This window comes from Gymnogyps californianus, chromosome Z (genome assembly GCF_018139145.2).
Source record: "Gymnogyps californianus isolate 813 chromosome Z, ASM1813914v2, whole genome shotgun sequence".
In the NCBI taxonomy this organism is placed as follows: Eukaryota; Metazoa; Chordata; class Aves; order Accipitriformes; family Cathartidae; genus Gymnogyps; species Gymnogyps californianus.
In genome coordinates this window covers 28,864,086-28,886,735 of record NC_059500.1, presented here as the reverse complement: position 1 = coordinate 28,886,735, position 22,650 = coordinate 28,864,086, and the positions used below count along the sequence as shown (strand labels likewise).

Genomic DNA, 22,650 nt, shown 5'->3' with positions numbered 1-22,650 from the left:
GAACTTTTAGAAATGTTATGCATATCTTCAAGTAAAGACACCTTTTGGACTGTCCAATGAGACATTTTGGCACTTTATAAGTTAGGGTGTGAGGAAGTTACATTATCTCAAAGTTCCACTGCTGCCAATTCTCAGTATAGTGCTCTGTACCTTGCTTTGTACTGGACGTTGTTTCTATCTAATAACATGGCAAGGTGAATTCAACACCACAAAACTAACCTGATTTAAAAAAACAAATGCAAAAAACCAACCAAACTTCTTGCCAGGTTAGCATGTTGAATTACGTCCTGTCTGATTGGACAAATCAGGTAATTCCATTTCATTTGCTGAAGAGGAGAAACATGGCCCTGATTTTTCTATAGTCCTGAAACCTTTGCTGTGTGCAAGACCTGTGCAAAGTAATATGAAATACTACTTTTCCAATTCCAAGGTGTTTAACACCTGTCTCTCTGATGTAAATGATTTGTAATGCACAAAGCAATAGAGATTTTGATCTGACAAATGTTGTTGCTGTTAGTTGCTTTGTGGTAAGTATTCTTAAACCCTGGTACTACTTGGAGGTTTTTTTGGGACCTAGCCCTGCACTCCTTAATCTGGGGGATCCTAGAGAGTTAGTGGGTCCTCAAAACGTATGTGTTCTAGTGATTTGAGTAGGGTAATCAACAGTAGCAGAATTCAAATGATAGGGATCGTGTGAAATGTTTCTTACTGACACATTTGGAGGATAGTAAAAGAAACAAAACACCAAAAATGCAGAGTCTTGTTTGTTCCCTAGATTTTGACCTTTCAGAAGGGAAAGAATACAGAAGAAAAGAGAAGAAAGTTTTTTGAGATAAATGTACATAGTTTTAGGTCTATGGCAGGTCTATGAAGGGTAACGGTAAATGGAGTTGGAAATGTAATGCAGTTTATGTTATAAAAATCTGAGCCACTGCACTCGGATCACATAAAAAGGATTTGCCTTTTAAAAAAAACAAAAACCTGACAAGTTACTTGTAGGAATATATCCTGTGTGTTACAGCAGTGAGCAGAATTGAATAGATAGATAGGGTTTTCTTTAGTTACGCAGTATGGAGATTGCTTCTTTTTTTGAGCTGGAGCACTTTATAGTCTTTGCTATCTTTGCTCAGCTTGCAGATAATGAGATTTCCATTTGCCGAATGTGAGTAGCAGAGTGGATTTAATGAAAATTAAATCTGATTTAAACCAGTTTAAAAGTGTAATTCTTTGAATAAGACCATGAATGTGTCAGATGAGTTGAAGACAAAATTGGAAAACTTCTGGGCTTTTTCCCTCTTATTCCAGCCAGACTGTGCAGACTACTTAGGTCAGGTTTAGTGAATGTGGAAGACAGGTAATCTTATACAGATGTGTGATCTTTCATATTTTAAATACGTATTTGTAAACAATAACAATTCTCAGTATTCAAGGAGTGTTTTAATTTTCTCATTATGGAATGAAGCTGGTAGTATGTGTGGAAAACATTTTTTCTTTAGTGTGAAAGCCTGTTTCTTTTGAACTTAAGGCCTCTTTGTGCAGTGATTTCTTAAGTCTATGAGTATATAAGTCTTGATACAGCTCAAATACAGAATCTGAAAAATGGATGCTGGCTGCAGGATGTCTTTCCTGAACATACAGGCCTGAACATACAGGCCTTGGCTTTGCATCATATCTGTTGTATTTATACATTTGTCCAGCAAAGTCAATATATTGGTGAGGAGTCAACGTACCTTTCCTGAAAGGAAATCATGCCATATCTATTCCCCGAAAGGCTCTGCAAACACATGAACAAAGAGTTTGATTTCTGAGGATTTCCAGAACACATTCAGCAAAGCTCCTCATTAAAGGTGTCTAGAAAAACTTGATGCTTGGAATATGAGGGAAGATCTTCATATGGATGAGAACATTCTGTTAAAATCTTAAAAACTAGTTTCCTCAATGAAGGAGATGTGATAAGCAGGCCTTTGTTCAAACCCAGTACAACTATTCTAATATGCAGTTAATTTGTTCAACCTATGTTGCTGTAAAACCAAGTTGTATTTACTCTAACCCTTTTGCTCTTACTTTCAGTAATACCTATCGTATGATTGAACAAGATGATTTCGATATTCACACAAGATTGCACACCATTGTGAGAGGGGAGGATGAGGCAGCTATGGTGGAGTCAGTGGGCCTTGCATTAGTCAAGTTACCGGATGTCCTGAACCGCCTGAAACCTGACATAATGATAGTTCACGGGGACAGATTTGATGCTTTGGCCCTGGCCACATCTGCAGCCCTGATGAATATTCGCATTCTTCACATTGAAGGTGGGGAAGTCAGTGGGACCATTGATGACTCTATCAGACACGCTATAACCAAACTGGCCCATTACCATGTGTGCTGCACAAGGAGTGCAGAGCAGCATTTGATAGCCATGTGTGAAGACCATGACCGCATCCTTTTAGCGGGCTGTCCCTCGTATGACAAGCTTCTCTCTGCCAAAAATAAGGACTACATGAGTATTATACGCATGTGGCTAGGTGAGCAGTCCACTTTTTATGTTTTTCATATGACTTTCAACACTAAACAAACTCAGTAACTAGGTTATCAGTCTGTGGGATCTGTTGACTAGTGGCTCTGAGAAAAGTCCAGGAAAAAGAGGTGGACTTCTTGCTAGTAAGTTTAGGTTTGCTTAATTGGAGATGATTATCAAGCATCAACGTGCTTCTTCTGAAAAAACTAGTATATTTGGTAATAGTATCTAGTATTTCTTTCTTCCTACATTATCTTTTTCTTTTGTTCTGTGTTCTACCATGTGTAGCTGGAAAGCTAGAAATCTGTCCTAGTAGACACATCTGGTCCTTTTTGCCAAATCAAAAAAATAACTCCTTAATGGGTAATTTCTCTGAGCTGAACAATTTAAAAACAGAACAGGTTTATATGAACAGTTATTTTGGTGTGAAGGATGCATTTAAATAGAATCAAACCTGCTCAGGGCTAATCTAAAAAAAAATCAAAGGGTATTTATATTATGAACATTCTTTTGAGGAATGCACTGCAACAGGGCAACATGTGCCAGAGGCTTTAGGTGTTTCATATTCATTGACTTACAAATAATTCCTGTAAACAATAGGGTTTTGTGTTTGCTTTTTCTCTTTGACAAAGCAATCTCCTATATGGCACATTAGCCTATGTAGCTGCAAGCTGGAATCTTCTTAGATCAGTAGGTGAATACTTTGCAGAAAAACTTCTTTATCAAATGTACTAAAACAAGTATGACTGACTTTTTTAAAGCAACGGGAATGAAGTCTTTGCTTGAGGATGGACAACTGACAGAAAACCTGAGCAGCTTCAGGGGTTTCGTGTTATTCCAGGTTTACACTGGTGTGAGAACAGGCTCTTGACCCTGGTATAGTCTTGCAAAGCTTTAGATGTAGGCCTGCAAGTTAACAGTTTGTTGGGGTTTAGGTAGTGGTCTCTAAAGTTATGAGACTTGCTTAGAGAGGCAAGTAACAAGCTAGATCCTCCTGTTACTCCCTTGAGTTTTATTGTAGCGTTGAAATTTAAGTGTTAGATATCCCATTCAGTGCCTTGACCGTTCAGGCTTTCACAGTAGTAGTTTCAAAAGTATGTCCTTCCTTCCTCCTACTATTCTATGCCAATGAAAAAACTTTTCTTGGGCTCCATTTGGACAGGTGAAGACGTCAAAACCAGAGATTATATAGTTGCTCTGCAACATCCTGTAACCACAGATATTAAACATTCCATAAAGATGTTTGAGCTGACACTAGATGCACTCATCTCCTTCAACAAGAGAACACTTGTTCTATTCCCTAATGTGGATGCAGGTGAGTAAAATACTTTCATGAGAGAGAGACACATAACAGATTGTCTTTAAAGTGTACATTGGTTCTTATGGAGTTCTTTTATCCCAGAACCTCCAGCCAGATGGAAATAGCTGGATGGTCTCAGCATCATGTGTGCATCCACTACAGCTCCATATTCACATTGCTGGAGGACGTTTCAGCTTTTCAGTGTGGGAAGGAAGATGAAGGGAAAACATGTGACGTGTAGAAGCAATATTAGTGCCTCTTAAATTAACTAAAAACTACAAAAAGATTTTTGCAGTGGATTTTGGAATCAAGCTTGGGCTTACGTGCCCAGCTCTGCAACTTACACTGTGAGGATAAAAAGAGAACAAAACAATGAACAGCTATTAGTTCCTTTGCATGTTTGGACCTTCAGTTTAACAATAGAACTTGAATCATTTATTCTACCTCTTGTTTTCCTGTAGGAAGCAAAGAGATGGTCCGGGTGATGAGGAAGAAGGGCATTGAACATCATCCCAATTTTCGGGCAGTAAAGCATGTCCCATTTGACCAGTTCATTCAGCTGGTTGCTCATGCTGGCTGTATGATTGGTAACAGCAGTTGTGGTGTCAGAGAGGTGGGAGCGTTTGGTACACCTGTCATCAACTTGGGGACACGTCAGACAGGAAGAGAAACAGGTACATGTTTGCTTAACTGCTTTTTTCCTCATGGTTCTGAGGTTTTTCTTCCACAGGATAAAGTCAAATGAATGCTTGACAGAGGCCATCTTGCAGTATCAGTGCAACATAATTTTGACCCATTTTAAAGCTTCACTGGCTATTCCTATATCATGTTAATGCTGCTTGTGTGTTTTACATAAGATAATGAGGCTTTTATCTATAGACAAGTTAACATATATCTCCATTTGCAGTGGATTCCATTTAGCAGAACAGGCAACTAATTGTTTTCCTTTATAGCTAGTTTGATGTTTGACATTTATTAAAATTTCACTTCAAAAAATATGAACTCTTCACCACGTCAGGAAGTATTGTGGTATTTCAGAGATATGCAGATATGACACAAATAGCCCTGTTTTCATTCGTGCATTTTTAATTTAATAATAGAGTTCTGTTGAAGGCTAATATTCTACTCTCTAGTGTTTTGTAATGCATGACAGCATATCATAGGAGTCACCATTGCTTTATTGGGAGGAAGGGGAGGCACATAATTGATGAAAAGCTATGTCGATCTGGCTGGAGTCTTTCCTGCTCAAAGGAAACAATTATTTCTTCATTTCGAAAGCAGTTCTTATCCTCTAATGTAATTTGAGGAGCTGACCTGTCCTATTATGTTAAATTTTGTCATCTAGGTGAAAATGTTCTTCATGTTCGTGATGCTGATACACAGGATAAAATTCTGCATGCTCTACAGCTGCAGTTTGGTAAACAGTATCCATGGTAAGTACCTTCATCTTGCTTCATTGGAGGGGATGTTAAAGTGGTAGAGTAAAAGGCATTTAGTCCTGAGGTGGTTCATCATATTTGATTGGAGTGCTTTTAATGCACTAATCTGAGGTTACAAATTATTTTTTATTTCACATACCTCATTCAGAATCATAGTGCAATGTCTGGTATGCAGATTAGTATTTGTAGAGCAAAATGTTACTAGTAATGTTTTGATATAACCTCAATAGAGTTAATGTTTTGAAGAACCTCAATAGAGTAATAAAACTGAATTCTGTAATACCAAATGTCTGACACCATGTATGATGGTATTTTAAAACCAGACTTAGATGTTGAAAACTGACATGAATGTATAGTTTATTATTACGTAGTTGTCATCTGTGTGATAAGTACATCTTGTCTGGACTTGTAGCGCATACATAAACTTTCCATAATTTTAGAGCTTTATTATGTGGGTCCTTTCATTAAACTTTTTTTTTTTTTTAATTTTTGGGAGGGGCATCATTAGCTTCCCAGTTTTCTACATTCCTGTTTTGTATTCCAAAATGGAGCTAATGCCAAACTTGCACAATCTGTTGTGTGATCGTCAAACTACTGACACTATCTACCATATCACATGACAGACTCGAGTAGTGTGAGCTGCAGTATTGTTATAGTAGCCATATCATAATTTTGTCATGACACAGTGTTACAGCCTTCTGTCATATAAAGAACTTTATAGATTGCAGTGTTAGTTCCAATTAAATGGATTTTTTTTTTCATATTATAGCTCAAAAATATATGGAGATGGTAATGCTGTTCCAAGGATTTTGAAGTTCCTTAAATCTATTGACCTCAAAGAGCCATTGCAAAAGAAATTCTGTTTTCCTCCTGTCAAAGATAATATCTCTCAAGATATTGACCATATTCTAGAGACACAGAGTGCTCTGGCTGTGGATCTAGGTGGAACTAATCTCCGAGTAGCAATTGTCAGTATGAAGGTAAATATTCTGTTGTGCTTTTAGATATTCTGCAAACTCCATTGGGCTTTGTGGTTCTGTTCCTACAGTGGGGATATGGGCTTACAATGCAAAAGAGCTCCAAAACAAAGCAGTTGTACTGGCTTTTGCTGTTGAGGGGTAAAGTAGATTTTCCCTCATTTGTTGCACCTCTCATGCAGTCTTGATAGAACTTGCCTGCTGGTTTGCTTTTCTAAGGCTGCTGTTAAACTAACAAAGCCCATTTGCTGGTGCATGATCCTAGCTGCTCCCTCTCTGTGGAAAGTCATACAGACCTTGAAGAACAGGACAACTTTCAGATGTGTTCGTTCACCGTAAAAGGTGACTCGGTTCACCCTGCAACTTTTTATATGTCAGCAAAAAAGGGAAAGGCTCCAAGAGCAGTCTTTTTACTTCCCCACTGCCTTACACAGCCATGTAATGGACAAACAGAAGCATTTTGAGCAACAACCAGCATGTAGCAAAGCAGTTTACTGAGGGAGAGTGGTGGGTTCATGGTGGGTGGGTTCAGGATACAGAATTTTGCATCTCTTCTACCAAGAGAAGGACAGCCAGTAATCAAAAATTCTCAGTACCTTCCTGCATAGAAGCATAATCAATAAGACAGTACTGAGCCTCAGCTGGAACAGTGTTCACTGTAATGCATCACACCACAGAGATGTAGACCAATTGGAGAGAGAATCAGGAGGAAAAATAACAATAATTATTACAGACATGGAAAACAGGGAAAAGTTGAAGAAACTAGAATTGTTTAGTCTAGAGAAGAGGAGACTGGGGGGGGGGGGGGGGGGGGGGAAGTCTTCAGATATGTAGAAGCCTCTTCCATGAAGAGAAATATCAGATTCACTTGTGCATGAACAAGTAAATTATTGGAACAGTGGAAGGGAAAATTATTTTAAAGTTTTTCTTATTATCCAGTTTAGCTGTCAATGCAAGAGAAGGCTGGAATAGATAGTCTGGAAGGGTATGGAGTCTTCATTGCCAAAATAGTAGGAGCTGGTTTAAAAAGGTCTCTTAAACGAGCTGAATTATAGTTTGTTGATTTTGCATTGGAAAAGGGTGGTGTATTTGAGTTGTATGATGATCTTCTAAAATTCCTATCAGGGTTTTTGTTTTTTTTTTTTTTTTAATTGTGTTGACTGGGTCCTTTGCTGTATGAAAAGAGGTGCTTGATTGTTTAATACCATAATCAGAATAAGTAGAATTTGATACATGCGCTAGAATTCATAGAGACTTTAAAGATTGAGTGAGTTTTACAGGAAGAGAGGCACTTCAGACTCAAAAGTAACCCATTTGAAATAGGCTTGAAGTTACAGCCTTTACAAGGCTGTATGGAGAGATGTTCAGGTTTAGGGATACTGTGTGATTTAATGGTCTCCGTGCTTAGAAGTTCCTCAATCCATTTCTCTGGTAATGGCACAGTAGGAAGCTTTCCTTTGCCTGTGTCATAGCATTAATAAGTATGCATTGCTTGCATAGCTCTGCCAGTCATAGACAACATATTACAAATGTTTGACAGCTAACTTAGAAAGATGAAAATTCATGCTTGGCAAACATAACAAAAACTGAAGTCTTAAAAAACAGCAAGTGAGGCTACCAAAGTGGCATCAGTATCAGTCTGATGCCAGATCACTTGCAAAGGCATCTTACAGTGAAACAAGTAAATACACCCATGACCATCAGCGGATTATCCAGATCAATGAAAAAACCACAAAATTTCTATTTAGACTTGTGAGCTTCAAGCTTATGGGATAAAAATTACTTGGTGATGGTGTAAAAATATTTGAAATAATTCTTATCCAGGTTGATAAATGAAAGGATAGTTAGGAGTGAAGAATTTAACTCATTTAGATACCCGTCTTCCTGTTTGGGGGGAAAAAACCCCATAAAAATCCTGAACTCTGCAGCACTTTGAAGATGTGAATAAAACTCATGTTGAGAAGTCTTTGGCTTTTATTCTCAACAGTATTGGACAATTACTCCTACTGTTACACTGCATACTTCCAGATAACTATATCAGTTAGACATAGTTACCCAGAAAGAAAAGTAAGTTGGCTGTAGAAGGATGAAGGGCTATGTAAATTGACCTGATATGGTCCAGAATTTTTGCATTCATTTAAAAGGAGATGTCTGGCAGATCTTTAATGTCTTAAAGACAACTTTCAAAAGTATAATTTTTTTAGAAGTAAAATTGACACCACATTTTCTGCCAACACAGCCTGGAAAAAAAATGAATTTAAAAAACTCCTGTCCATTTTGCAGAGTGTAGCTTGAGGTGGCATTTTGCATAATAAAATTTAGACAACAGCTGTAAGCATTTAACAGGAAATGGCAGAGTTGAAGGTGTAGTTTTCATGAAGAAAATAACTGTTTTCAAAAGCTCCTTTTAAAAGCTGTTGTGTCTTCTGATAATGTTTGCTGCAGTCTTGTCTTCCAAAATAACTTCCTCTGATTCCCCTCACCCTCCAAACCAACAGTGAAGAGGAAACTAAACATAAAAATCCCCAAACCCTATTGCTGATGTGATGCCGAGATCGTGGGATCTAATACTCAAACCATTGACATCTTGGAATTTTCTGTAATTTTGGCAACAATGACTCAGCCATGTTGCATCTAGACGGTCTTTGTTACTCCTTTTTGCTTAGTTGTATTAATACAATGCTGTTCACTTAGATATATTGTGGAGTACAGGGGATATAATAGGTAGAATAACATTGCTAAGCAGCATATCTTCTGCAGTTTCCTGGCCTAATCCTGCAATATTAACATTACATTAAGATTAGTTCCTTAGTACCCACAGACTCAGGCACGCATAATGAATGCTTTCATTACCACTGCATGACTCCTAGGGTTGAAAATAATCCCTTCCTCCTGGACCCTCCCTCCCCTGTACAACATACATCACAGTAGATGGTACTCCAGAAATATTTCAAGTGACTCAGAAGTATAATTGCTTAGAAGAAAAGTTGTTTCTGAAAGGATAGTAAATTTTGCATTGAGATTTCTAGCATTTCTCTCTGGCTGACTCTCCTCCTGCTGGTAAAACACCAGTGTCTGTGATACCACGCAAAATTTTCATGTAGTCAAATTGGAAACATTTTATTCTTAAAGCACTATGGGTTTTCTGTCCTTTTTAGCAATTGCTACTCTCTTACTTTTTTTTTAACACTTTAGTATTGAGCTTAAGTGCATTGCTGTATCACAGTTTACCCCTAACAACAGTTCCAGTAGCTCCTGTGATATTTCCTTACACAATCCATGTGTTCCTTAAAATATGTATTTTATTTCAGACAGGGGAGGTTGATTACAGAAGCAGAATGTAATGCCTAATCTTGCAAACTTGTCCCCCAGAGCTGTCAGGAATCTTGCACAGAACAGCCTGTAGGACCAAGATCTAAGGCACGCATCTGTATTGTTTTTTAAAAAAGAGAATTTATGACTCTCCATTTTCAAGTTGACCTGTAGTTTAAATTGAAGAGAAATTTCCTCATGAAGTACATTTCTGTGGGCCATGTTTTGTTGTTTTTAATTTCTAGGGTGAAATAGTTAAGAAGTATACCCAGCTCAACCCTAAAACTTATGAAGACAGACTAGAATTAATTCTAAAGATGTGTGTAGAGGCTGCATCAGAGGCAGTAAATGTGAACTGCAGAATTTTGGGAGTAGGTAAGTTAACAAATACTAACTTTGTCTTTTCAATTAAGTTTTTCAACATGAAATTAAATCACCTGATTAATTTAAAACATCTTTCTAAAACGGATCTTGTGTATTTTAAGCTCTCAAATTATATTCTTAACACAAAAACTTTAAGTGTCTGTGAAAATGAGAAGCTATAAAGACTGAAGTTGCCCCAGTCTGTAACAGCCATGAAAGCAATCTGCTAAGTTATATCTAAATTATATCTAAAATGTGTGGTATATAGATTTGTGGATTTTGAAGCTCCCTGCAGTCTCAGAATTGTGAGTCAGATGCTTAGTGTATATTGAAACAGCTATTGAAACAACTGCAGCTGAATCAAGTTTCCTCTGTTCTCTGTAAGCCTTTATGGCCAGGATCAACTGTGTAGCAGAATTCTCAGTTACACTAGGGCAGACTAAAAAGGCTAAAATGTTAGATTAAATTTGCAGCTAACAGAGACAAAAGCAGCTTTTTTGTTGATTTCCGGTTTACTTACACTGTAGTAGAGTTCCAAATTAAACTGTGTGTTTATACCAGATAGGACTTCTTCAGTTTAATGATGACTGGGAGCTTTGGTCTTAGATATTACAGTTATTTATGAAGGTGTCGATTAATGTGTCCTGGATTTTTAAGGAGGACATAAAATCCTCATTTTAGCTGAGAAATGCTCCAAAAGAAAAGTAGTTTGCTCCAGACTTACTTGAATCACACAGTACAAAGAAAAGTTAATTTGAACTTCTTTTAAAAGTATTTTTCAAAACAATGTTAAGTACACAAAGCCGTAAGAAGAAACATATCAGACCTTCAAATCAAGTCTCAAACTCTCTGTTGGGTAATACACGTGACTTAACCACCCAGATTATTTTATTGTGTTCAAATGCTAAATCTTGAAAGCCTCGTAGTTCCTGTAGAAAAGATGGTAAATTCTACAGTAGTCACTATTGCAAGTATCTAAGAACAGTTTACAGCAGCTGTGTTTATTAGGATAATGAAACCATAAACTGGTTTACAGAGATTTATATATGGGGAAAAAACTTTCCTTTTGTCTGTCATTTTACAAGAATTACATTCCTATTTATTCTTCAGCTCCCTTCCTTCTGTGACTGATTGCTTACTGTTCAGTTACTGAGTAATGAGGAGAAAAGAAGTGCTACAGAATAAGAAATTTCTTACCTGGCTATTTTTGTTAACTGCTCTTTGCCTCATTCAGACTCATAGTTTGAATCAGAATACTAGCCGAAATTGAAAGTTCTCTTTAGAGAATGACGTGTAATTCCTATGGGAATAACTAATGTGTTAGATTCTAGTCATCTCCTTAAGTCATCTCCATCATAAGATGGAGAGTTGCTATAACTTTGGAGAGATTTTTGCAAGACTGAGCAGAAGAGCTGGACTTAATCCTGGACTTTTTATCAGTAACACTGGCCTTCTTCCAGCTATTATAGGTAAGGGTAAAAGTAATAACCATTGGAAATGAATAAGGAGAAAGAGCTACTAACAGAAAGCAATGAAAAAAAGTTTTTCTCCTTTTAGTCCTATAAACTGCTATCAGCACTCAAAATATTAGCTACATAACTTTGCTTGAAGAACTCCCACTAATACAAAGCAGGTTTGCAGAGTGATTAAAAAGTAGGACTCTGGAAAAAAAATGATCATTTTCAACATCTTTTTGTCTTGATGATCAAATAAGTCTAGATTGCAACAGCTCTGCAGTTAGTTTCAATTTTGTTGGTTTTGTTGAGTTTTTTTCACTCAAAGCATTTACATTAAAAACAGCTTTATGAAAATGAGGGAAAAGTAAAGACTATCAGGCCCAAAGAACACCAGCAGCTGTTACTGAAATCTTTTTTTACTTTTACAAAACACAAATTTTAAACCAAAGGAGACTCAGATCTGTACACAAATGTTGCATAGAGATACTTGTGAGAGCTATCTATTTACTGCTACTAGACAGTATTTAAGTTATCTTTCTGGAGCTGACAGTAGAGAAAAGAGGATGAAGAGATAGCTTCTGCTAATTCCCATAGTTGCTTACATCAATTACAGAATTATGGCATTTAGAAAAGGTAGACATGTTTTACTAAGCTATTGCTGAGTTAGCAACTAAGTATTAAACAAGGTTTTGTTGTAATAAACATTTGGTTCTTAAAATCCTAGTGACGCCTTCACAGATTGACATTGGGAATGTCGTTTCTATTAGGTACTTGCTGACAGGTCCTCAGATGATTTGTTCTTTACAAAGTGAGATTTTTTTGGGGTCTTACAGCTTTAATGTTCAATTCAGCTGCTTGTCTTGTAGCTTTTGTGGCTGCTTTCTATTATAATGTTAACCCTGGGACTCTTCCCCCCCCCCCCCCCCCGAACATCTTTAGATAAGTGACAAAATTATATAATCTCTTGTTGGGGTTTAACCCCAGCCAGCAACTAAGCACCAGGCAGCCGGTCGCTTAGTCCCCCCGAATCAGGATGAGGGAGACAATCGGAAGAGTAAAAGTGAGAAAACTTGTGGGTTCAGATAAAGACAGTTTAATAGGTAGAGGAAAAGCCACACATGCAAGCAAAGCAAAACAAGGAATTCATTCACTGCTTCCCATTGGCAGGCAGGTGTTCAGCCATCTCCAGGAAAGCAGGGCTCCATCACATCTAACAGTTACTTGGGAAGACAAAACGCTGTAACTCCAAACATCCCCCCCTTCCTTCTTCTTCCCCCAGCTTTATATGCTGAGCATGATGTCATACGGCATGGAATATCCCTTTGGTCAGTTGGGGTCAGCTGTCCCAGCTGTGTCCCCTCCCAACTTCTTGTGCACCCCCAGCCTGCTCGCTGGTGGGGTGGTGTGAGAAGCAGAAAAGGCCTTGACTCAGTGTAAGCACTGCTCAGCAATAACAAAAACATCTCTGTATTATCAACACTGTTTTCAGCACAAATTCAAAACATAGCCCCATACCAGCTACTGTGAAGAAAATTAACCCTATCCCAGCCAAAACCAGCACATCTCTGTATAAGAATAATAGATAAAATGTTCAAACTTTGTTGTCTAGAGCTAAATACCTCCATAATAAAGTGGCCTACTTTTCAAAGGTCCTGACAGAGTCCATCAACTTTGGAAGCCTCTCCAGCTAGAGGAAACCGGTTTGGCTGATAGTGCCTATTGTTAGCCATTACTCTGTTCAGTAGACAAATCTCTGAACACAGTCTTGATTTTTCTGGAAAACAGTGTATTTTTAAGTAGAAATCACTACTCAAAGTGCAGTGATTATTTTTAGTCACTCCAAATCTTAAGAGTTACAGATTTCAGGACACTTCCACTGTTCCAGGGTTTGAACAGTTTATTTTGTACAGTTTGCTGTTGTATGTCTTTCATACATGACTAAAACGAAACACAAGTATTAAGTGATTTGCTGTAATCTTGCCTGAAGTAGGAACATTAGCTCTCTGACTAACACTAACCATTACCCATCTAGTTAGTCTTAAATTGCTGCGTGCATTGGGATTAGAGCAATGGAGTTCTATGAATTATCTTTACACGTCAGAAATCGCACTGCCAGTAATACTTAGAAATTTTTACTTTCACACTCTGCTTCAAAGCCTAGTATTAGAAATAAAAATACATGTCATTGCAAAGAGAAAAACAGGTCTTTTACTTAAAGTATTACACAGACTTAGTTTTGATTTTTCTCTCCTGTATTTCTGGGACTTAGGTATTTCCACAGGTGGACGGGTAAACCCCCGAGAAGGAATTGTGCTTCACTCTACAAAACTCATTCAGGAGTGGAGCTCTGTGGATCTCAGAACTCCAATATCTGATGTTCTGCACCTGCCAGTCTGGGTGGACAATGATGGAAACTGTGCTGCTCTAGCAGAGAGGAAATTTGGTCATGGAAAAGGAATAGAAAATTTTGTAACACTCATTACTGGTACAGGTGGGTATGTTGGGTTCAATGAAACCCAAAGTCAAAATACCAGCACCATCACTCAGAGGCTCAGCTGATCTTAAAAGCATAAACACCACCACTGTGCCTGGAAAAACCCTAACATATTAGGTTCTTAAACCAAAAATCCTTTTGCCACTATATCTATTTGTTTCTTCCAGGGTATTTTTTAATTTATTCAGGCAAATGAAACCTTTTGCATAATATAAGCTTCTTGATAAAAAAAGTTCTGCTGATACAGCTATGCAGGCAAAACATTTTTTCAAAATAAGGAAAATCTGAGCAACTTTAGCTAGAATAATTTTGCTTTTTTCAGCTTTATAGCTTACTTCTCTTCCAGCTGCAGAAATACAAGTCAGATCAGGATATGTATGTAGAAGATAAGCAACTGAATATGAGAGATGATGCTTATTATATCTCAAATGCAAATGTGGGGTAACTTTTCTCATTTGTTAAGTATGAGAAAAGTTAAAGTTATTCCTTTAGAATGGTGGCAATAATAACTAGCTGATGAATCCCCACCCAGGGTTTGGGAAGGGGCAGCAGAGAATTGCAGATTTAAGTGTCCTGGCTCTTTAGCACACAGGTTTAGCTGTCTAAATACGGCATTAAAACATCTCTGCAAAATTTTAAGGCCACTCAAAAGGTTAGTTTTGTGCATAAAGAGCATGACTCACAAGCTTAAAAGATCTGTCATAGTAGTTCAGTACCATCCATAGGGTTTTTAAGAAAGGAGAAGCATTATTATATTTTGATACATAGATGAATAGGAGGGAGGTATAAGCTTGCTTATTAGGTGTGTCGAATAGAGTTCTTCAATAACCAGTAATTTTTGGTTTCCAGTATAGAATACCAGTGATGCACATATTTTATCTTGTCTGTATTAGAATAAGCAAATGTCAATGTCCTGCAGAATTGGGGCCTTTAAAAACTCCTTTTTTTTTTTTTTAATCATAGAAGTTTTCATATCTTTGCAGGAATTGGAGGTGGAATCATTCATCAACACGAATTGATCCATGGCAGTTCTTTCTGTGCTGCTGAGCTCGGGCATATTGTTGTATCTTTAGATGGACCAGAGTGCCTGTGTGGTAGCCAAGGATGTATAGAAGCATATGCCTCTGGAATAGCATTACAGAGAGAAGCTAAGAAACTGCATGATGGTATCTATGTACTTTGTTTTTGAAAACATGATTACTAAATTGCAGTATAGGAAGAAATTTGCAAAGATGATATTAAGAAAAATAGACCTGCCATCTTTTTCTAGGAGGAGACGAGAATAGGCGTACAGGCAACCAGATAGGATTCCTGTGTATGGCCAACCCAGGAGCCACCACAACCTGCGTAGTACAATACAATTCTTTTTCAGTGATGGCAATACCTAGGCAAGCCACATTTGGAACCACTGGTCTCAAAATTACCAGAAGCATGTAGTAGAGTTTAGTCTCTCCTTTTTAAGCATGCAGTACGGTAATCTGACAGGCATTCTGTGAGGTTTGGCTTCACAGTGATTGTCTTTCAGCAATAGCTTCTCAGTCTTAGATAAGTTTGAGAATATTTATATTTTATTTTATTAACTTTTGGGGCTGACAAGACTAGTGAATTACCATACTATTAACTGTTTGAGCTTGATGCCCTGCTTCTACAAGTAGTTCCCTGAATAATATGGATATGACCACTTTGGCTCAGCTCAGGGTTGGACACATTGCTCAGGATTCAGGCTTCAGTATGCAAGTAAAAGAGATGTTGTCCTGGTTTCAGCTGGGATAGAGTTAATTTTCTTCTTAGTAGGTGGTACAGTGCTGTGTTTTGGATTTAGTGTGAGAATAATGTTGATAACACACTGATGTTTTAGTTGTTGCTAAGTAGCACTTATCCTGAGTTAAGGACATTTCAGTTTCCCATGCTCTGCCAGCAAGCAGGTGTGCAAGAAGCTGGGAGGGAGCATAGCCAGGGCAGCAGACCCGAACTAGCCAAAGGGATACTCCATACCATGGAACGTCATGCCCAGTATATAAACAGGGGGGAGTTGGCCAGGAGGGGCAGATCGCTGCTCGGGCATTGGTCAGTGGGTGGTGAGCAATTGCCTTGTGCATCACTTGTCTTTTCTTGGGTGTTATTTCTCTCTTTTTTTTGTTATATTCCTTTTCATTACTATTATTATATTTTTAAATTATTATTGTTAGTATTTTATTTTATTTATTCAACTGCTCTTATCTCAACCCACGAGTTTTACTTTTTTCCCTGATCCTCCTCCCCATCCTACTGGGAGCGGGGAGGGGGCAGCAGCTGCGTGGTGCTTAGTTGCTGGCTGGGGTTAAACCACGACAGATGTAAAGATCTTAACTGCCTGTTTGTCACCCTCCATTTCTTGACTTACCACATCACCATGTTTTTCTCTTGGCTTTCTCTCCTCTTCAAACAGAGGATCTGCTTTTAGTAGAAGGAATGTCAATGAAGAAGGAGGAGGTTGTTAGCGCTGCACATCTCATTCAAGCAGCTAAACTTGGGAACACAAAAGCAGACAGCATTCTCAGAACAGGTGAGAACATAGCCTAAAGGGTGGAACCCTCCCATGATTATATTTTTGGGGACACAGAAATGGTAATGCACTACAAACACAACTCTACACGTTAAGGACCTCTGTATATACAAAACACGAATGGTAATGAAATGGTAAATATAATTGTTGGAGGAAATGTGAGCAGAAGTGTGTATTAAAAGTCTCTTTTCCAATAAATGAGAAGATGAAAAGCTTCTGCAAAGATCAGCTTAAAAAAAGTGAGGTCTCAACATTCTCATATTGGAATATTTGGGGACATTTCTTTGTAGGCAAGTGAATGACCAGTCTGAGCAAGTAAAAGCAATTTACATATTACTTTACATGGGATATTTTACTGTTTTACTAGCTTTAAACACAGTCTTCTTTCTCATACATAGCTGGTAGCACTAAGATGGTAGAGTAATGCTTTCCTATTTTCTCTTAGCTTACAACTGTGGTAATGCATTGCTTTGTCTTTCACATCTGTATCATTGGATAGTGCATTATTGTGCAATAAAATTGCCTTTTTATTCTTTTACTTTTGAAAGCAAAATTAATGGCAAACTCATACTGTCTGATAACATAAACTCAAAACTGTCTGCCATATGGAATAGAACACTTTCCTGAAAGTGTCATTTGCTGCTAACAGACCTATTTCAACTACTGATGCCTGGACTGCTTTGAGTATTCTACTTAATTTCTTTTTACTTTATCTTTTCAGCTGGGACAGCATTAGGCCTTGGAGTTGTGAACATTCTGCACACCATGAACCCCTCTCTTGTGATCCTTTCTGGAGTTCTAGCTAGCCACTACGTTAATGCTGTCAAAGATGTGATAAATCGACAGGCTCTGTCCTCTGTTAAAACTGTGGATGTGGTGGTCTCAAATCTAGCGGATCCTGCTCTTCTTGGAGCTGCTAGCCTGGTACTGGATTACACTACACGTAGAATATACTAGGTACCTGGAAGAATTATAGAAATGGACTAGGCAAATTCCTAATGGGTGGAGGGAATACTTTGCCCAAAATTTTTCTTTGAGAGCAGCTACTGAATCAGAGTAGTGTTCTGAATAGTTAGCGACTACTTCAGCATTTCCTAACTGAGGTATTATTTTTTTGTATTTTTCCTAAATTTCATCTGACTTCATAGGAACTAATGTGCAATTCTGTTGTTTTTAATCACCTCTGTTGGTAAGCCCATATGTTGCTTTAAGTGTAGCTGAATTATTTATGAGCATATCTTGATGTATGGTGGGGAATATGTGTATGGTGTGTCAAATTATAGCTAACACTTGGGGATCCATATCTCATTTCCCACCTATGTGAAATGAGAAGTCTACAATGTGACCAGCTTTTCAGTTTCCAGGCTTCCACCCGCAAAGTAAATAAGATATAATCACCAATAGCAGGTGGTAATTTCAGTGTGTGGAAATGAGGGAAGTTGCCTCTAGAATCAAAAAGGCTGCATCTAGAAATTGTGGTTCATGAAGGACTTGGTGGAGGCAGTTATTTATTACATCATCTTTAGAGGGCAGAGTCCCATTTTAGAAGCTTTGCATATGAAGGAAAAAGATCATGGTCTAGTGAGCTTACAGCCTGCAGAGCAGTCCAAACAAACAAAGTGTAGCAGTGAGCATCTTTGTCTTCTGGCTATGGCCAACAGTAAATTATTTGAATTTTATTGTTTTGTCTACTACTAAAGTCTACTTTAGACTAAAGTCTACTACTTTATCTGCCAAATTAGCAGAGAGGGGACTGTTTATTCTTTGGTAGCCAGATGTGGCACATCTGATCATAAAGACTCTACCTTTCAAGAAAACTCTTCCACTGCAGGGTGACATAGTGCCTCTCCTCAGCAGTTGTGGTGGCTGCAGGTACACTGTTCTTGTTCTGCGTTCACCGTCAGTTCGCAGGATGGAAAGTCAAATCTGAGCCTCATCCTCACCTTCAAGACATTCAGAAGCCTGGGAGCAAAGTATGTCAAATACCAGTGAAGGCTTGCCTAAACCTAAACCATGGTTTATGTTTCTTTAACTAGTCCTTCTTGATATATAGCTCTGTCTTTATCCAGCTGCTTTTTAGCATACTTTCAAGATACTGTAGTAATAATTCCTTGACACAAGGAGAAACTGAAAAACAGACCAATCTAACTGATCAGCTATCCCAGAAAGAAGATTCCTGTGGAGGAACAGTCACAAGACCATCCTCTGTCCTGCATTTAATGGCCTGTTTTGACATCTAACTCAGCCACTGATGATATTCTCAGAAGTCTAGTAATGTACTAGTACAGGGGAATAAAAGAGGCTATTTCCACACTCAAACTTCTCCAACCAAAATCAAAGAACCTTCTGCAACAACTGCCCTCTGCTGTACAATAATGTAAGACTGAATAGCTGTTAGTATAGTGAACCACTCTACTGGTTAATTCTGGGATATAATCTACACAAGTTGCCTTCACTTCATCCTCTCTTCTGCAAGGAATGCTTACTGAGAACTCACATCTTCACAGCAGATTTTAGAAACACCACCAGATCTCCTCCTTGATGTCTCCAGGAATAATTGTGCAGCCTTTATACCATAGTTTTTCTCAGAATCAGCAAACACTGGCTCTTAACCATTCGCAAAGGCTTTATGTCACCAGGGGTTCTTAGTTCCTTTTCTTGTGTGTCTTGGTTTACTTGGTGATTCCCACTAACTTAAGTACCTGAGCGGCAGGTAGCTCCATGAGTAGGTCAAGGAGAAATCGGCTTTGCTCTACAGTGATAGTAGCTCAGGTCAGGAGTAACAGTATTGAGGTTCTAACTGAGAGTAGCCCTGACCTTTCCATCCTCTAGCATCACAAGGAATGCCTGACTAAAAGTGGGACCAGGCTTTTGCTTTCCAGACCTCCTGAAGCTCTATATTTTTGATATCTCAGACTCCAATATGTCTTTCACTAGCAGCTGAAGGGAGGGTGCAGGCATAGAGAAAACATGAAAAGGTGAAACACATTTGGAAAGTTTTACTCTAAACACTCTTAACATCTAGTCCTGTTAAGAAAATGGTTCTTCGAATGCTTTTGAACATGTTTTTTCTGTCAACTGGACAAGGACCTGCTGCATATGTGCAAACAGTGCAGAAGTCCTTACAGTTTTCCCTGAGAAGTTTGTGGGCTTATAAAATCAGAAAGAATAAAAAATGATGTTTAATAGCATAATAGTGATTTTATTTGTTTGTTTCTCCTTCCTCCCCTGTTCAGAACCCTCCCTTGCACTTCAGGCATTTTATTGTAAACCAGAGGTTTTATGGACATTAGCTCCAAATAGAAGCATGGAAGCCCAACCAGCCAGGGCTTGGGACCATGAGGAGGCAAGTTGAGTTTTGCTAGCTATCTTTTTACAGATCATTGCTGATGCTTTGCAAGCCATATAGCTAATCAGTACAGCATCAAGGTTTGGAATTTCTTTTTGGTTTCCTTAGCAGCAAGTTTAGTTAGTTAGTATTTTGAGTCTTTGATCTGCCATCCAGACACTCAGAATTAACAAATGCCTCAGCCTTCTGGTGGTCTTGAAGCACTGTCCTTCCTCCACTTACTTAAGTATATCGAAATTGTCAGAAACTTGGACATATTACCAGTGGAGGCAATGTCAAGTTTGTATCACAGACAGTAAGGTGCAGACAGAGTTTATACTCCGATTCAATCTGCATCAGTGAAATCTGATCGCTGTGTCCCTTTCAAATGCTGTGGAGAGTTCACAGGCATTAGTAAGGGTAGAACACCTGGACTGTATACTCCTTGGACCATTCCAGATAATTGTGTTTGGAAAACGGTTTATCAAAGGCACATTAGAGCTAGTGCTTCGGCAGCTGAAGTGTAGGTGCTAAAACCATGTATTTAGTACGGTTATTTTAGTCTGGCGCCAAGCTATGTTTGCTTCATAATCTGAAAGCAGATGCTTTGCACTGTGGGCACGTAATGTATTTTAGTAACAACTAAAAATGCTCATGAGATTCTGAAGAAGACACAGAAAGCAGATTTTTCTTAAGCCTTGCTTAAGTTTGCACATACAGTTGTAGCACTTCTGGGTTGATTCATTTGGCAAGTTCACACAAAACAAGATCAAACTGTATACTTTGTTGTGGTGCCCAAACCACCCACTGCCTGTATACTGCAGTTTGGTATAAAATCAAAAAGATGATTGTTTTCAGATAGAGCAAGGCAATGAAAAGACAACTAATACAGCCAGTTCTTTCTGCTTCTGTCATAACTGAGGGAAGCTTTTGAGTTCACAGCCCTCCTTCTGACCTCACACAGATATCAGTTGTATCCTTAACAAATCACAAATTACTGTTAGGCTGTTACTGCTAGCTGAAGAAAGCTTTGCATGCTTGAAAGCACACATTTTTCTCCGTTAGTCTAAAACGAGATAACACATCTCCACACCACTTTTGCCTTGCTTGTACTATTAGACCACCATTGCTGTAACTCTGTATCTGCAGGTGTTCTGAATACTAGGTCTTCCAGCTTTTTTTGCATGAAGCACATTACACAGAAATTTTAAATGCAAATAAAGTGCCAAATTTATGCTTAATTAAACAAAGTATATGGAGACTGTATTTAAGGTAAAATTTTGAAGAAATAGCCTGATTTTTTCCCAAAGGTTCCTTTATTTTTAATTTCAATTTCACAACCCTGTGATAAGTATGGATACAGCACTTTTTAAAAAGCTAGTAAGATTTTACTTCATCCATACCTCATGCCTTGAGCCAGGTAAAATTTCTACACATGGTAACCAGCTGTGACCAGGAAACAGCCACATGAAGCAAGAGATTAAGTGTGTGCTTGTAACTGTAGCCAAAGGCATTGCAACACTATAATCATACATAATTGTCAGTGAACCTTGCATTACTGATGCAAGATCTAACGAAACACTCACCTGTTGAACAGTGTTGAATAGCCTGCCCTTTCTTGGACTAGAACATACCAAACACTTAAACAGACCATCCCCTACGAAGTCAGACCACAAGGGCCTGGGTTGTTAGTAACCTTGTAACATCTGAGGATCCTGCAGATATGGTGCAGCCCCAGGCACACTACCACCCAGTGCCACAGCGTGCTGCTGCAGCACAACCATTCTGCAGAGGAAGAAGCTTGCCTACATGACAGGTACTACTGGAGGATCCTCTTTTGGCAAAGACAACAGACACCCACCTTATCTATTCTAAAATACAAGCTAGTAGACTGCACATTTCCCTCTTTACCAGCTGCTCAGAAAAAATGACCAGCAAGACACAGGCGAGCCATAGCATGTTGGTTTATGGCTACTCAAAACTGTTACCCAGGTTCCTCAGGCTAAGAGGATGAAGGTGCAGCACTGTCATTTTCAGGCTCCCTGCTTTCTAATGAACCCATGACCTTCTCTCCATCCCCCTTCTTCTCTACAAATGCTCATTCCAGACTGGCTGGGTGCCGGCTGCCACCTGATCACAAGCTAAACAAAGCAAGTTCTATACCAGAATATATTCAGCAGGAGTCAGCAGCTTCTCTCTCAATGCTGCATGAGATCTTTGTGCAGATGCACCTGGGGTTTTAAGGATAGGAAGTGTCCATTTTTTTCTCCAGATTCCACTAGACTAATTTTTCTGCATCAGCTACACGCTATGGAGATAGGCAGCATCAGTGGGCAGTTAAGGCCAATGAACAGAGGAATGAGTATGCTCAACTAGGCCAGAGGTAACACAGAGTTGTCACATGAAGTCAAAAAACAAAGTGACAGATGCTGACCTCTGAAGGAAACAAGTCAGTGTTCAGAAGCACAGACAGGGGCTCAGACTGGCCCCAATAAAGTTGAGTATTCTTTTGCTCAGTGTCACAACGTCTAAGTACCTAAAATAATTCTCAGACACAGAAAGTCTGAGTAGAGCACTGGTGAGGCCACACCACTGGGGAGGCTGCATGGAGTGCTGGGTCCAGTTCTGGGCTCCTCAGTACAAGAGACATGGACATACTGGAGAGAGTCCAACAAAGGGCCACAAAGATGATTAAGCAACTACAGTATCTCTTCTATGAGGAAAGGCTGAGAGAGCTGGGAGTGTTCAGCCTGGAGAAGAGAAGGCTCAGGGGGAATCTCATCAATGTGTACCAATATCTGGAGGGTGGGTGCAAAGATGACAGAGCCAGGCTCTTTTCAGTGGTGCCCAGTGACAGGAGAAGAGGCAGTGGGCACAGACTGAAGCACAGGAGGTTCCTCATGAACATCAGGAAACACTT

General features: G+C 38.8%; 1 protein-coding gene across 4 annotated transcripts in view; it reads left to right on the top strand.

Annotated features, from left to right (window-relative positions):
* The window catches only part of GNE (glucosamine (UDP-N-acetyl)-2-epimerase/N-acetylmannosamine kinase), a 36,295-nt gene extending 16,699 nt beyond the window's left edge, over positions 1-19,596 (top strand). For all 4 annotated transcript variants that reach the window (XM_050913266.1, XM_050913264.1, XM_050913265.1 and 1 more), the window contains 10 exons: positions 2,071-2,522; positions 3,678-3,830; positions 4,277-4,489; positions 5,161-5,248; positions 6,024-6,234; positions 9,789-9,918; positions 13,633-13,854; positions 14,841-15,023; positions 16,286-16,402; positions 17,124-19,596. In XM_050913266.1, the coding sequence (XP_050769223.1) occupies positions 2,071-2,522; positions 3,678-3,830; positions 4,277-4,489; positions 5,161-5,248; positions 6,024-6,234; positions 9,789-9,918; positions 13,633-13,854; positions 14,841-15,023; positions 16,286-16,402; positions 17,124-17,359 (2,005 nt within the window). In that variant the 3' untranslated portion in view covers positions 17,360-19,596. The remainder of the gene's footprint in view (positions 1-2,070; positions 2,523-3,677; positions 3,831-4,276; positions 4,490-5,160; positions 5,249-6,023; positions 6,235-9,788; positions 9,919-13,632; positions 13,855-14,840; positions 15,024-16,285; positions 16,403-17,123) is intronic.
* The last annotated feature ends 3,054 nt before the right edge of the window (positions 19,597-22,650 follow it).